We start from the raw sequence: 15,000 nt of genomic DNA, 5'->3' as shown, positions 1-15,000 counted from the left end.
TTCCTCCGCCGTGTGGAGGGGCTCTCCCTTAGAGATAGGGTGAGAAGCTCTGCCATCCGGGAGGAAAGTAAAGCCGCTGCTCCTCCACATCGAGAGGAGCCAGATGAGGTGGTTCGGGCAGCTGGTCAGGATGCCACCCGAACGCCTCCCTAGGTAGGTGTTTAGGGCACGTCCAACCGGTAGGAGGCCACGGGGAAGACCCAGGACACGTTGGGAAGACTATGTCTCCCGGCTGGCCTGGGAACACCTCGGGATCCCCCGGGAAGAGCTAGACGAAGTGACCGGGGAAAGGGAGGTCTGGGTTTCCCTGCTTAGGCTGTTGCCCCCGCGACCCGACCTCGGATAAGCGGAAGAAGATGGATGGATGGATGGATGTTTGTTCACTTCCTACTAAAAGACAAGTAGTCTTGTATGTTCACTATTTTATTTATGAACAAACTTGCAATAAGAAACATGTTTAATGTACCGTAAAATTTATTTTTGGAAATAAAGCCAATAATGCAATTTGTTGTGGTCCTTTTTATTTAGAAAAGTACCGGTACCGAAAAGTATCAAAATAATTTTGGTGCCGGTACCAAGATATTGGTATCGGGACAACACTAATATGCACACAAACAAGGATACTTTAAAAAACAATATCCTTCCAAATGATTAGCGTTTCAAAACACAAAATGACATGCTAGGGAGGCAACAATATTAAAATATAATACACCTTATCAAGACCAAAATTATACCGTTATTATTGTGTGTAAAAAGTACTATTACTAAGCATTTTTTTAATACAAAAAAAAAAAGACAGAAAACCCACAACTGGCCTGTTTTGTTTTTTCTCATGCTTCACTAATAGTGTTTTAGTCTTAATATTGTATCTGTTTAAGTTTAAGTTAACTTTAATGGCCAAGTGTTTATTGTTTTAAATATTGGTTTGTACTGTGGCACTTCAACATTGATTTAAAATGAGTGCGTAAAAAATGTGTTCATTCTTATTTATTATGTCTGGCGGGCATTGTGGTGTCCTAGAGACTTCAGTGGTCTTTGAACATAAAACACCTCGGTCTCGCATTCCTCTCAGTGTATACTGATCACTGTGTTCTAAGAGAGCACAGCTTGCAGGTTCAATGTGCACAATTGAATATCTTCAGACAATAATGTTTAGACTGCGCTTTGTCTTTAAATGGCTTTTCATGTTAGCATTTAAGCTAGCGAGCTGACGTCAGCCAGTCCGTGAATTTAATAAAGTGGAAATATCAGTGGCTTCACGGTGGCAGAGGGGTTAGTGCGTCTGCCTCACAATACGAAGTTCCTGCAGTCCTGGGTTCAAATCCAGGCTCGGGATCTTCCTGTGTGGAGTTTGCATGTTCTCCCCGTGAATGCGTGGGTTCCCTCCGGGTACTCCGGCTTCCTCCCACCTCCAAAGACATGCACCTGGGGATAGGTTGATTGGCAACACTAAATGGTCCCTAGTGTGTGAATGTGAGTGTGAATGTTGTCTGTCTATCTGTGTTGGCCCTGCGATGAGCTGGCGACTTGTCCAGGGTGTACCCCGCCTTCCGCCCGATTGTAGCTGAGATAGGCGCCAGCGCCCCCCGCGACCCCAAAAGGGAATAAGCGGTAGAAAATGGATGGATGGAATTATCAGTCACATTTTTTTCAATAATTGTATTATAAAACGTTAATAGTAACCATCAGGAGTTTTACCACGGTTATCATTAAAGGCCTACTGAAATGAGATTTTCTTATTTAAACGGGGATAGCAGGTCCATTCTATGAGTCATACTTGATCATTTTGCGATATTGCCATATTTTTGCTGAAAGGATTTAGTAGAGAACATCCACGATAAAGTTCGCAACTGGAGAAAAGCCCTGCCTCTACTGGAAGTCGCAGACGATGACGTCACATATTGATGGCTCATTAATTCATATTGTTTTAATGGGAGCCTCCAACAAAAACAGATATTCAGACCGAAGAAAACGACAATTTCCCCATTAATTTGAGCGAGGATGAAAGATTCGTGTTTGAGGATATTGATAGCGACAGACTAGGAAAAAAAAAAAAAAAGTTAAAAAAAAAAACGTGATTGCAATCGTGTTGCATTGAGACGGATTCATATGTTTTTAGACACATTTACTAGGATAATTCTGGGAAATCCCTTATCTTTCTATTGTGTTGCTAGTGTTTTAGTGAGATTAATCAGTACCTGATAGTCGCAAGTGTACGTCCACGGCCGGGTGTTGTCGACGGCAGCTGTACAGGAGGCACAAGCTCAGCTGATATCCGGTAAGAAGCGACTTTTTAACCACAATTTTCTCACCGAAACCTGCTGGTTGACATGTAGTCGGGATCCATGTCTGCTGTGATCCATACTAAATATTCACCTCCGGGAATTTTAAACAAGGAATCACCGTGTGTTTGTGTGGCTAAAGGCTAAAGTTTCCCAACTCCGTCTTTCTACTTTGACTTCTCCAATATTAACTGAACAAATTGCAAAAGATTCAGCAACACAGATCTCCAAAATACTGTGTAATTATGCCGTTAAAGCGGACGACTTTTAGCTGTGTGTGTGTGCAGCGCTCATATTCATAACAGCCTGTGACGTCACGCGTACACGTCATCAGTACGCGACGTTTTCAAGAAGAAACTCCCGGGAAATTTAAAATTACATTTTAGTAAACTTAAAAGGCCGTATTGGCATGTGTTGCAATGTTAATATTTCATCATTGATATATAAACTATCAGACTGCGTGGTGGGTAGTAATGGATTTCAGCAGGCCTTTAATATTCTTAAATTTTACATCCCTACGATACAAGGTAATAAAGTGTACACTATCTTAAAAGTCAGCTCACCCTGATACATCATGTTCTTTTGAGTTGCTTGTGTGATGCAGCACACACGTCCAAATGAAAGTAACACCTGTAATAAGTGACGCCATGTTTTGTTGTGAAATAAGTGCTAATAACATGATAATTCCACACAGCAAAAAATCTTGCTTTTCAAAGTTTTCAAATCAACTGGAGGTTCCACCAATTTTGTCCAAAACCGCCATTGTTGTCAGCAGTAGTGTCGCAGCAGCATTGGAAAGTAGAGCAGTCCATACTGATGTATCTTTTTATCACTGTAGAGTGAAAGTAGCACTGGGTTTACGTTTAAACATAGGAAACGTCCTCTAAGTGTACTTCAACTACCAGTCGAGTGACAAGATGACTTCATATTAGGGCTGGGCGATATATCGATATTTAGATATATTGCGGGTTTATCTCGGTGCGATATAGAAAATGACTATATCGTGGTATTCGAGTATACGTTCTCACGCAGTTGCTTTTAGCTGCGGGCATTACACTACAGGCTCTTCCCACTCCTTCTTGTGTCTCCTTCTCCCAGAGTGTAAGCGCACCTTCTTACATACGTCACCTACTGTCACACCTCACACATGTATACGCCCTCGCGGAGCAGAGAGATAGCAGCTTGGGTAACGTTAGCTGTGATGCTAACGGAGCCGTGCGAGTGGTAATACGAGAGAAAGAAGGTGCGAATCTGGTAACAAATTAAGGAAGAACTAATTCCCAAGAAAAACAGCAGGGGGTCCATCGTCTGGCAGTGGTTAGGTTTCAAGCGGAAAGATGTCGAACAAGCTTGCGGCAAAAGCGTTGCTACAAAAAGTAGCAGCACTGCTAATGTGTAGAATCATTTGAAAAGTCACCCGCTAGAGAATGAGGTGTGCTTGAAACTCCGCATGTCAACATCTCCGTTCGGTGCCACACCAACAAAATGCCAAAGCAACTTTTTACAGATCAACACTGTATGAAACAAATAGTCGACAACAGAAGGAGATAAGTTCCCGAGGAACCTACCACATAGCGAAGGACATACACTATTTGATTTCCTTTTATGCAGCTCATTTTTATTTGACACTTATTGGTAAATATCTTGTGTGACATCATGCACAAAAGTGCACTTTGTTTTAAACTATTGTAGTGGTGTTCTCTACAAAAAGTGCACTTTAATTTAGTGTTGTTTTGATATGTCATCTTAGTGACATCATGCACAAACATGCACTCATAGCTTGTTTTAAAATGTCTCTTACAATCTTGGACTTTCTGTTTTGGAAATGACATGAATGTTTGTGCCACTGCTTAATAACTGTTTAATAAATACACTTTTGGTCAATTGACTTAATTGTGATTTCCTTCTCTGCATGAAAGTTTAAAAAGAGCATATATTAATGCAGTATGAAGAAGAATGTTTTAATGTAGACACATAGAATCATCATACTGCTGTGATTATATGCATCAAGTGTTCATTCAAGGCTAAGGCAAAATATGGAGATATATATCGTGTATCGGGATATGGCCTAAAAATATTGAGATATTAATAAAAAGCCATATTGCCCAGCCCCACTTCGTGGCTAGCTGTAAAAGTAGTCAGTAACAATGGTGTGCCGTTATCAGTCTCAATCCGAGGTAACCGAATGCTAATGCCAGATCTGATGCGTTTATGTTGTGGCCGTGAGATAAACACTGACATGTATTATTAGAGATGAACTGGACCAGAAGACTCGCCTGACCCCAATGAATTCATCATTTACTGAGGGGACAACTTTCTGACTGTTGGATACTGCGGACAAAATCCAGACTTTTTATGTAAAATCCGGTACACTTTTTTTTTTAACCATACCCTTTGTATATTATTGCTTTGTATATCACTTTCTAACATTTTAGTAAAAGAAATAGAGTCTAATGTCTGTTTTTTTACATTGTATCCGTGTAGAATCATTCTTAACCACTCATCCCTGTCATCGGCCTTATTTGTATAAATGTGGTGGAAGCACAAACCACACATTTCTACAGGAACTTATGGTTACAGAACTTAAAAGCTCCTCAACTTTTGGTGGAAAAAGGCCTTTTGTTTTCATTCCGTGCAGGTTTTGTCAAAAATACCTTACCAGCATAATGTCAGTTTATAGCAAGTGAAGACTGAAACACGTTGTGGTGGAGCCTTTGCAATTAAACAACTGATGTTTTTAATCATGTATAATAGTAAAACTCAATGAATTGTTGAATCACTATTCTCATGTTGACACCACAAATAGGTGCACCCGTTGAAATGTTATTTCCAGTAAACAGTGACTTACAACTGGTAGAGGATTGTCGTCTTCCCAGCGTTGTCAAGGCCAACAATGATCACCTTGTGCTCTGCAAAACAAACAGAGTACATGCCATGAACACAGAGTACTGGGAAGTCCACATTTCAGAGTTTCAATTTAAGCGCCCCCACGAGGTTGGCTTTTCTCCCCGGAAAGTCCTTACCACCGCAGAGTTGGCTTTTAAAGATAGCTGCTGAGATGTAAACAATAGTACAAGCTCCAGTAATATTTGTAGCAGATTTCAGAGAAAAAAACAAGGCACCACTGCATTACTTTCAACTTTTTCATCTCCCTATAGAGGTGTAATGATTTTTTGACCTCGCCGTCAAAAAGCAACAATAAAACCTATTAATAGTTGGAAATAGGGCTGGGCGATACATCGATATACTCGATATATCGCGGGTTTGTCTGTGCAATATAGAAAATGACTATCGTGATATTCGAGTATACGTTCTCACACAGTTGTTTTTAGCTGCTGGCATTTCAGTACAGGCTCTTCTCACTCTTTCTTGTCTCTCCTTCTCAAAGACAACCATAAGAGAGGTAGCAGCATGGGTAACGTTAGCCGTGGTGCGCGTGATAATACGAGAGAAAGAAGGTTCGAATCTGGTAACGAAGGAAGAATTAATTTCCAAGAAAAACAGATTGGGGTCCATCGTCTGACGGAAGTTTGGCTTCAAGTGGGAATATGTTGAGCGGACAATCGTAATTTGTAAAGTGTGGGGCAAAAGCGTTGCTGCAAAAAGTAGCAATACTGCTAATATGTAGCATCATTTGAAAAGTCACCCGCTAGAGAATGAAGAGTGTTTGAAACTCTGCATGTCAACATCTCCTTTCAGTGCAACACCCAGAAAATGCAGAGGCAACCATTTCCACATCAACACCGTATGAAACAAATAGTCAACAACAGGACATAACGTCCGCAGTAACCATACATTATACTATTTTCTATTATACATTTTATTTGACAGTTATTGAAATATCTTGTGTGACATCATGCACAAAAGTGCACTTTATTTGTTTTAAACTATTGTAGTGGTGTTCTTTACAAAAACTGCACTTTAATTTAGTGTTGTTTTGATATGTCATCTTAGTGACATAACGCACAAAAGTGCACTCATAGCTTGTTTTGAAATGTCTCTGACAATCTTGCACTTTCTGTTTTGAAATTACATGAATGCTGCTTGATAACTGTTTAATAAATACACTTTGTCAATTGACTTAGTTGTGATTTCCTTCTCTGCATGAAAGTTTAAAAGTAGCATATATTAATGCAGTATGAAGAAGAATGTTTTAATGTAGACACATAGAATCATCATACTGCTGTGATTATATGCATCAAGTGTTCATTCAAGGCTAAGGCAAAATATCGAGATATATATATTGTGTATCGAGACATGGCCTAAAAATATTGAGATATTAAAAAGTTCATATCGCCCAGCCCTAGTTGGAAATGTGATTGCTTGTGGTTTTCCAGACAGAAACAAAGATATGCAAGTCATCGTGACATTCAGCAACGGTATTAAAAAAATAGCTGCAGGCACTGACAACAACTTCGCTCAGGAAAACATTGAAAGTAAGGGAACATTTTACCCTTAACACGTCCAAACGGACCTTCCTTCTCATGGCAATATGTTTATATGTTTGTGGTGCAAAATAATTTAAAGCTGAGGCTGGTTGGACATCTGAGGGGTGCGCTGTTACTTTCCTCCATAGTTAGCTTGTTAACTTTTTCATAACATGGTCACTACTGCCTAGTTCCTCTTGTTATATTCTTATTTTTCTGTTATATTTTTATTCCCATTGTTGCTTTTTATTTTTATTGTAATATTTTTCTATTTTGTTTCCATTTATACCCCCATTATTTACTTTTTAAATTGATCTCAACTCTGTACACTGCTGCTGGAATGATAATTTTCCTGAAGGAACTCTCCTGAAGGAATCAATAAAGTACTATCTGTCTATCTATCTATCTATCTATCTATCTAACAACAGAGCGACAAAGCTGTGTAAAAAATATAACTATTGTCTATAAATCTGTGTGTAACTTTTGAAACACATCACAAAATACACTTTTGTTGTTTTGACTGTCCTTTGTTTACATACAAATTGATACTTTTTATCAGCGTTTTGCTTTGAAAATTAATATCTTAGAACAGCCTAATGAGCGGCAGTACAAATATAATATTTCTGAATGAGATCTATCCGTATTGGCCCTGCGATGAGGTGGCGACTTGTCCAGGGTGTACGCTGCCTTCTGCCCGAATGCAGCTGAGATAGGCTCCAGTGACCCCAAAAGGGAAATGTGGTAGGAAATGGATGGATGCTTGGAGGTAGTCACCTTTATTGGTAGGACATGCAGCAAAATATTTCAAGCTGAATTTAAAAGCCAATTTAGAGGCACCGGATATGTGTACGTTTCACCATCTGATTAGTTGACTAATCAGAGTAGTAAAACAAGAACACACATTTTTTTTTGCATTCTACAAACCCCGTTTCCATATGAGTTGGGAAATTGTGTTAGATGTAAATATAAACGGAATACAAAGATTAGTAAATCCTTTTCAACCCATATTCAGTTGAATGCACTACAAAGACAAGATATTTGATGTTAGAACTCATAAACTTTATTATTATTTTTTTTTCAAATAATCATTACCTTAGAATTTCATGGCTGCAACATGTGCCAAAGTAGTTGGGAAAGGGCATGTTCACCACTGTGTTACATCACCTTTTCTTTTAACAACACTCAATAAATGTTTGGAACTGAGGAAACTAATTGTTGAAGCTTACCCAATCATGGCACCCACCTGTTCCCAATTAGCCTGCACACCTGTGGGATGTTCCAAATAAGTGTTTGATGAGCATTCCTCAACTTTATCAGTATTTATTGCCACCTTTCCCAACTTATTTGTCACGTGTTGCTGGCATCATATTCTAAAGTTAATGATTATTTGCAAAAAAAAAAAAAGTTTATTAGTTTGAACATCAAATATGTTGTCTTTGTAGCATATTCAACTGAATATGGGTCGCAAGTCTTCCGTTTATAATTACATCTAACACAATTTCCCAACTCATATGGAAACGGGGTTTGTAATTCGTAAAGAGTAGTAAGCAAAAGTCAGCTAACAATAGGGGTCAAGGGTAGCTCCTCTATTCAGCCCACAAAGCCCTCTAAATAACCATCCAAAAAAATCACCAATAATCCTCAACTTACATTTTGTGACCTGAATATTAGCCAACTATAAGAAATATTGTGATAAACGCTAAAGCAGACAATCTATTTTCAGTGACGCATTGATTACAGACCACAAATTAGCTTATGCTGCTATATTGACATATTGAGCCGGTGAGCTGCTGCTTCGCCTCTAAGTTGGTGAAAGTTAATGTCTAGATTATAAATTCTGCCTCACACTTGGATAGTGGCAGGTTGTAGCCATAAACAGAACGTTTGAAATCTTTGACCTCCAACTTAGACCTGGAGATGACAAGAGACTAGTTTGTCACCACTTTTTTTTTAAAATCTTTGGTAAATTATGATTAATTTTTCATCTAAAAAGGGAAGATATAAACATCCAATTAGTCGACATCCCAGTGAGAGCAGGTATTGTACAGTAAGCGTTTGTTTTATTATGTTTGTAAACATTTGTTCAGCACTTAGCAATACTGCTACGAGCTGCATTTGTTTAGCACTTGTCTTCTCAAACTTGTAATCATCCTCCTTATATTCAGACTAGGGCTGGGCGATATATCGCGGATTTGTCTCTGTGCGATATAGAAAATGACTATATCGTAATATTCGAGTATACGTTCTCACGCAGTTCCTTTTAGCTGCGGGTATTACACTACAAGCTCTTCCCACTCTTTGTTGTCTCTCTTTCTCACAGACAGCAAGCGCACCTTCTTACATACGTCACATACGTATACGCCCTCGCGGAGCAGAGAGGTAGCAGCATGGGTAACGTTACCTGTGGTGCGAGTGGTTATACGAGAGAAAGAAGGTGCGAATCTGGCAACAAATGAAGGAAGAATTAATTCCCTAGAACAACAGCACAGGGTCCATCGTCGAGTGGTGGTTTGGCTTCAAGTGGGAATATGTCGAGCAGACAACCGTAATTTGTCAGGTGTGGTGGGGCAAAAACGTTGCTACAAAAAGTAGCATTATTGCTAATATGTAGCATCATTTGAAAAGTCACCCGCGAGAGAATAAGGAGTGCTTGAAACTCCGCATGTCAACATCTATGTTCGGTGCCACACCAGCAAAATGCCCAGGCAACCATTTCCACATCAACACCGTATGAAAAAAATTGTCAGTAGGAGACAACGTCTGCAGGAACCTACCACATAGTGAAAGACATACACTATTGGATTTCCTTTTATGCAGCTCATTTTTATTTGACACTTATTGAAATATCTTGTGTGACATCATGCACAAAAGTGCACTTTGTTTTAAACTATTGTAGTGGGGTTCTGTTCAAAAAGTGCACTTTAATTTTGTGTTGTTTTGATATGTCATATTAGTGACATCATGCACTGAAGTGCACTCATAGCTTGTTTTAAAATGTCTCTGACAATCTTGCACTTTCTGTTTTGAAATGACATGAATGTTTGTGCCACTGCTTAATAACTGTTTAATAAATACAGTTTTGGTCAGTTGACTTAATTGTGATTTCCCTCTCTGCATGAAAGTGTAAAAGTAGCATATATTAATGCAGTATGAACAAGAATGTTTTAATGTAGACACAGAATCATCATATTGCTGTGATTATATGTATCAAGTTTTAATTCAAGGCTAAGGCAAAATATTGAGATATATATCGTGACATGGCCTAAAAATAGAGATATTAATAAAAGGCCATATCACCCAGCCCTACTTTCATACTCTTGACAAACAAGATTTTCAAAAAATGCTGCAGACGCCAGACATTTGGAATGTGGGTGTTCCTCGCTTGGAATCTGCCTGGCTAAAGATTTTTTTTCGCACATGACTTATTACATTTTCTTATACTGTAGTGTTTACAATGCAACTCTACAATTTTGTTTAAAAGGTCCTAACTTGTCAATTAAGTAATGTAAAACCGTATCTCTGCCTAAATGCCTAACTTTTGTTTCAATACTTTATTTAGCCATTTATTTATTTCATTGTTTTGGTTGTGTATATTTAGGGCTGGGCGATATGGAGGAAAAAGTATATTGCGATATATTTTTACTTAAACTCGATATTTGATATAAATTTCTATATATTTTTCTGTGAAAATAGACATATAAAGATATTAATTTTTTAAGCGATATTCAGTAAAATTGAAGTGAATGACAACAGTCAGTGGCACTTTTATTACCACAGTTAGTCAAGACAGGTATTAACAGCACATAAAATAAACTGGTTAAGTAGTCCAGAATTACGTAACAAAAAAAAAAGAAAAACATTATTTCTATGTAAAATAAATAACATAGGTATGCAAATAATAAAAAAAGTATCAAACTCGGATAAATAAAATAATTTGCAGGCAAGCACTTTGTGATTTCCTTTCCTGGTTCGATGACCTGAACCATCATGCCTCTGATTGACCTAATCTCAACCAATCATGACTCATCATAGAAAACAACCAAGCAATCATGAATGTTCTTATACTGCAAGCATCTCTTAGAAGGAGGAAGGGGAGGTGTTTAGTAGCCCATGAGAGGGGGAGCACAAGAAATAAGCAGCATTTGGTCATTTTAACGTGAAATAAACGATATTCATATGACGATACTTCCTTTATTCATATTTTGTTTAAAACATATATATATCTTACAAACTCGATATATCGCCCAGCCCTATATATATTTGAGGGTTCCCCACCCCCTCCTTAACATAGATTATTGCTTTTGGTTGTGATTTTTATTGAAGTGCAACATTTTGCTAACAGACAGCATTTAATTTGTATTATTTGGTTCGTTTTATTTAACTCTGAGTTTTTAAAGTTTACGTTCCAATTAGGGCTGGGCGATATTTCGAATATATGTGATATATCGCGGGTTTGTCTCTGTGCGATATAGAAAATGACAATATCGTGATATTAGAGTATACGTTCTCACGCAGTTGCTTTTAGTTGTGGACATTACACTACAGGCACTTCTAACTTTCTTGTCTCTGCTTTTAACAGACAGAAAACAAGCGCACCTTCTTGCATACGTCACATACTGTCGCACGCGCGACCCGCCCTCGCCGAGCAGAGAGGTAGCGACATGGGTAACGTTAATAGTGGTGCTAACGGAGCGGTCTGAGTGGTAATACGAGAGAAAAAAGGTGCGAATCTGGTAACAAATGAAGGAAGAATTAATTCCCAAGAAAAACAGCAGTGGGTACATCGTCTGGCGGTGGTTTGGCTTAAAGTGGGAGGATGTTTTACAAGTATGTGGCAAAAGCGTTGCTACAAAAAGTAGCACCACTGCTAATGTGGAGCATCATGAGAAAAGTCACCCGCTAGAGAATAAGGAGTGTTTGAAACTCCGCATGTCAACATCTCGGCCGGTAGCATAGCCAACAAAATGGCTAAGCAACCATTTCCACATCAACACCGTATAAAAAAAACAGTCAACAACAGAAAGAAATAACTTCCACAGGAACCTACCACATAGCGAAGGACATACACTGATTTCCTATTATGCAGCTAATTTTTGACAACTTAACTATTACTAAAAAAAAAAACTACCCAGTCTTGCTCTGGTGAGAAAAATTCAGACAGTAATTTACACAAGAATGTGATGACGTCATTGATGACATCAATAACATACAAATGAAAACAATAAGATGCATACAGTTATAATGTGGTACATCACATGTTTCCAGTTCCTCATTATGTTCGTGTCTTTTGTCTGGAGGAAACAAGTAACTATATACACTAAACATCCCCACAGAGTCAAACTGATTCGATGATTTCCACATTATTGTTTATTCCTAGAACAAAATGAAAGGGGATTGTGTTCTGAACTGCTATTGTTAGACTGACCATACGTCCTCTTTTTCCCGGACATGTCTTCTTTTGCGGAACTGTCTGGGGTGTACGGGCGGGGTTTCTTAAATGCCTCAATCGTCCGGCGCTTTGAGTCAGGGTTGCGTGTATTGGTTAAGAAGGGGTTAAAAATAAAACAAATCGTGAAGGTGTGCGCATGCAGCAGAATTCGTGAAGAGGGGCAGAGATAGACAGAGCAAGATAGTGGATTTCTTGTAATCAAGACATACTTGATCAACAGCCATACAGGTCCCACTGAGGGTGGCCATTTAAACAACGTTAACACTGTTACAAATATGCGCCACACTGTGAACCCACACCAAACAAGAATGACAAACACATTCCGGGAGAACATCCGCACCATAACACTACATAAACACACAATAACAAATACCCAGAACCCTTTGCAGTACTAACTATTCCGGGACGCTACAATATAACCCCCCCGCTACCCACTATCCCCCACCTCAATCCCGATTACGTCACATCAAATATTCCACTTTGAAAAATATTTTTGGTGGAAGATTTTACATATTTTGTGTGTTTGCCATAAAAAAACTGTTTTGTTTGACAAGAAAGGACGGAAAACAAACATAAAAAAAACATTTTGAAATGAGGAATAGATCTGAAGTTGATGTCGACTCCAGAGATTTAAGCGTTAAATATAAAATATATGTATGTGCCCTGGCACACCATTATCATCATTTCATGACCGAAGCAAAACCCTTTTTACACTTTTATACTGAAATAAATACACCTACAACTTATTAAATAAAAACATGGAAAAAACTACCAGCATCGATAAAGTTTAGATCACGTGTAGGGAACCTGTGGCTCTTTTGAGGAATGCATCCGGCTCTCAGATAAATCTGAGCTGACATTGCTTAACATGATAAGTAATTAATAATTCCACTGGTAATCACAGTGTTAAAAATAATGTTCAAAATATAAAACATTATCATGCATTTAATCCATCCACCTGTTCAGGAAGTTGCATTAATGGTTACAAGTATTGTATTTATTATTGGTTGGCTTCAGAATAACAATGTTATTAAAAAGAATAAGAGACTTATTTTACTCCAAAAATGTTGGTCTTACTTTAAAATGCACACATTTAGTTGTATTCAGTGTTACAAAATATTATATGGCTTTCACTGAAATACATATTAAAATATTTGGCTTTCATGGCTCTCTCAGGCAAAAAGGTTCCCGATCTTTTTCTCCTCTGTCTCCCTCTCCCTTGTGGAGGGGGTCCGGTCCGGTGGCCATGGATGAAGTACTGGGTGTCCAAAGTCGGGACCCAGGATGGACCGCTCGCCTGTGTATCGGTTGGGCACATCTCTGTGCTGCTTCGCGTGGGATGGTTTCCGGCTGGCTCTACTATGGACGGCACTCTCGCTACTATATTGGATCCACTTTGGACTGGACTCCCCCGGTTATGTTAGATCCACTATGGATTGGACTTTCAGAATATCATGTTAGAGCCGCTCGACATCCATTGCTTTCGGTCTCCCCTGGGGGGGTCGTTTGCCCACATACGCGGTCCTCTCCAAGGTTTCTCATAGTAATCATTGTCACTGTCACCGACGTCCCACTGGGGTGAGTTTTTCCTTGCCCTTAAGGGGGCTCCACCGAGGGTGTCGTTGTGGTTTGTGCAGCCCTTTGAGACACTTGTGATTTAGGGCTATATAAATGAATATTGATTGATTGATATTGACCCCTGGTTTAGATCCATGAAGGAAAGAAGAAAGTGAATGAATGTTTATAGCTGACTACAATTAGAAATTGCATACATACTTCTCTTCTTTTTTTTATTATTTCTTTTCATAAATTAAGTAATGTTTATGACAACCTTTTTCCAAAACACAGTATATAAAGTGAGATATAACAGGACAATGCATATGTTTATCATTTGTTTTCAAAACGCTTACAAAAAAGTGGGACCCCAAAAATGTACTGTGGGATCCCATTTGTATGACTTGATGGGGTCCATGGGACCCCATTTTGAAAATTCCTAGCGCCAGCACTGCTGTCAAAAGAGGAGAATTATTTTATTTTTTTTTAAATAAATACCGTATTTCCTTGAATTGCCACCGGGTATATAGTACGCGCCTGCACTGGATTACTGCCGGGTCAAACTGGCTTCGCAAAATAATTGGTGCATGCTTAGTATTACCACCAGGTCAAACTCCTGACATCACGATTGACACTTCCACTGTCATCATTTTCAAAATGGAGGAGGCTGATTTATTCAATAGGATTTAAGGTCCAAGCTATTGAATACCAGTATGCTATAAAGAACAGTAAGCAGCTATGTTTTATTAATATACCTGTGGAGCCGACGGTCCGATGGACAGAGAGGGCACGCTGGAGCGCGGCCCAATATGGCGGCGAGGAGACGGCGAGCGATCGGAGAGGAGGAGCATAAGAGCGACCTTGGACTGAGGTTTTATTGAAAAATAAAGTCAAACTGCTCAAGCCATGTCCTTTCTTGGTGGTCCTGGGAACCCGCAAGACGACGGCTTGAGATCGTCACAATACCGTAGCTGCGTCTGTCAAATATGAGTCATTAAATGACTCCCGCCTCCTGGTGGTAGAGGGCGCTAGTGATCCTTCTTGCGACTACTCGGCATGGACTATATAAGTAAAGGTAAGACCCTAATAAAAAATTAATTTCATTAAATGTGCTTATCATGATGGTATCCTTACATCACACTCAAATTTTTACTGCATGCCTTTGGTAAGTGCCGGAGTGAGAAGAAGTTTTAAAGGCCTACTGAAACCCACTACTACCGACCATGCAGTCTAATAGTTTATATATCAATGATGAAATCTTAACAGTACAACACATGCCAATACGGCC

General features: G+C 39.0%; 1 protein-coding gene across 1 annotated transcript in view; it reads right to left on the bottom strand.

Moving 5' to 3' along the window:
- arl8 (ADP-ribosylation factor-like 8) overlaps positions 1-15,000 on the bottom strand; it is a 22,479-nt gene that overhangs the window by 5,339 nt on the left and 2,140 nt on the right. Inside the window, exon 2 of the mRNA XM_061922226.1 lies at positions 5,131-5,191. Within this exon, the coding sequence (XP_061778210.1) occupies positions 5,131-5,191 (61 nt within the window). The remainder of the gene's footprint in view (positions 1-5,130; positions 5,192-15,000) is intronic.

The sequence above is a fragment of the Nerophis ophidion genome, linkage group LG15, assembly GCF_033978795.1.
Source record: "Nerophis ophidion isolate RoL-2023_Sa linkage group LG15, RoL_Noph_v1.0, whole genome shotgun sequence".
Classification (NCBI taxonomy): domain Eukaryota; kingdom Metazoa; phylum Chordata; class Actinopteri; order Syngnathiformes; family Syngnathidae; genus Nerophis; species Nerophis ophidion.
The sequence above is the reverse complement of the archived record's forward strand: the minus strand, read 5'-3'. Positions and strand labels throughout refer to the sequence as shown.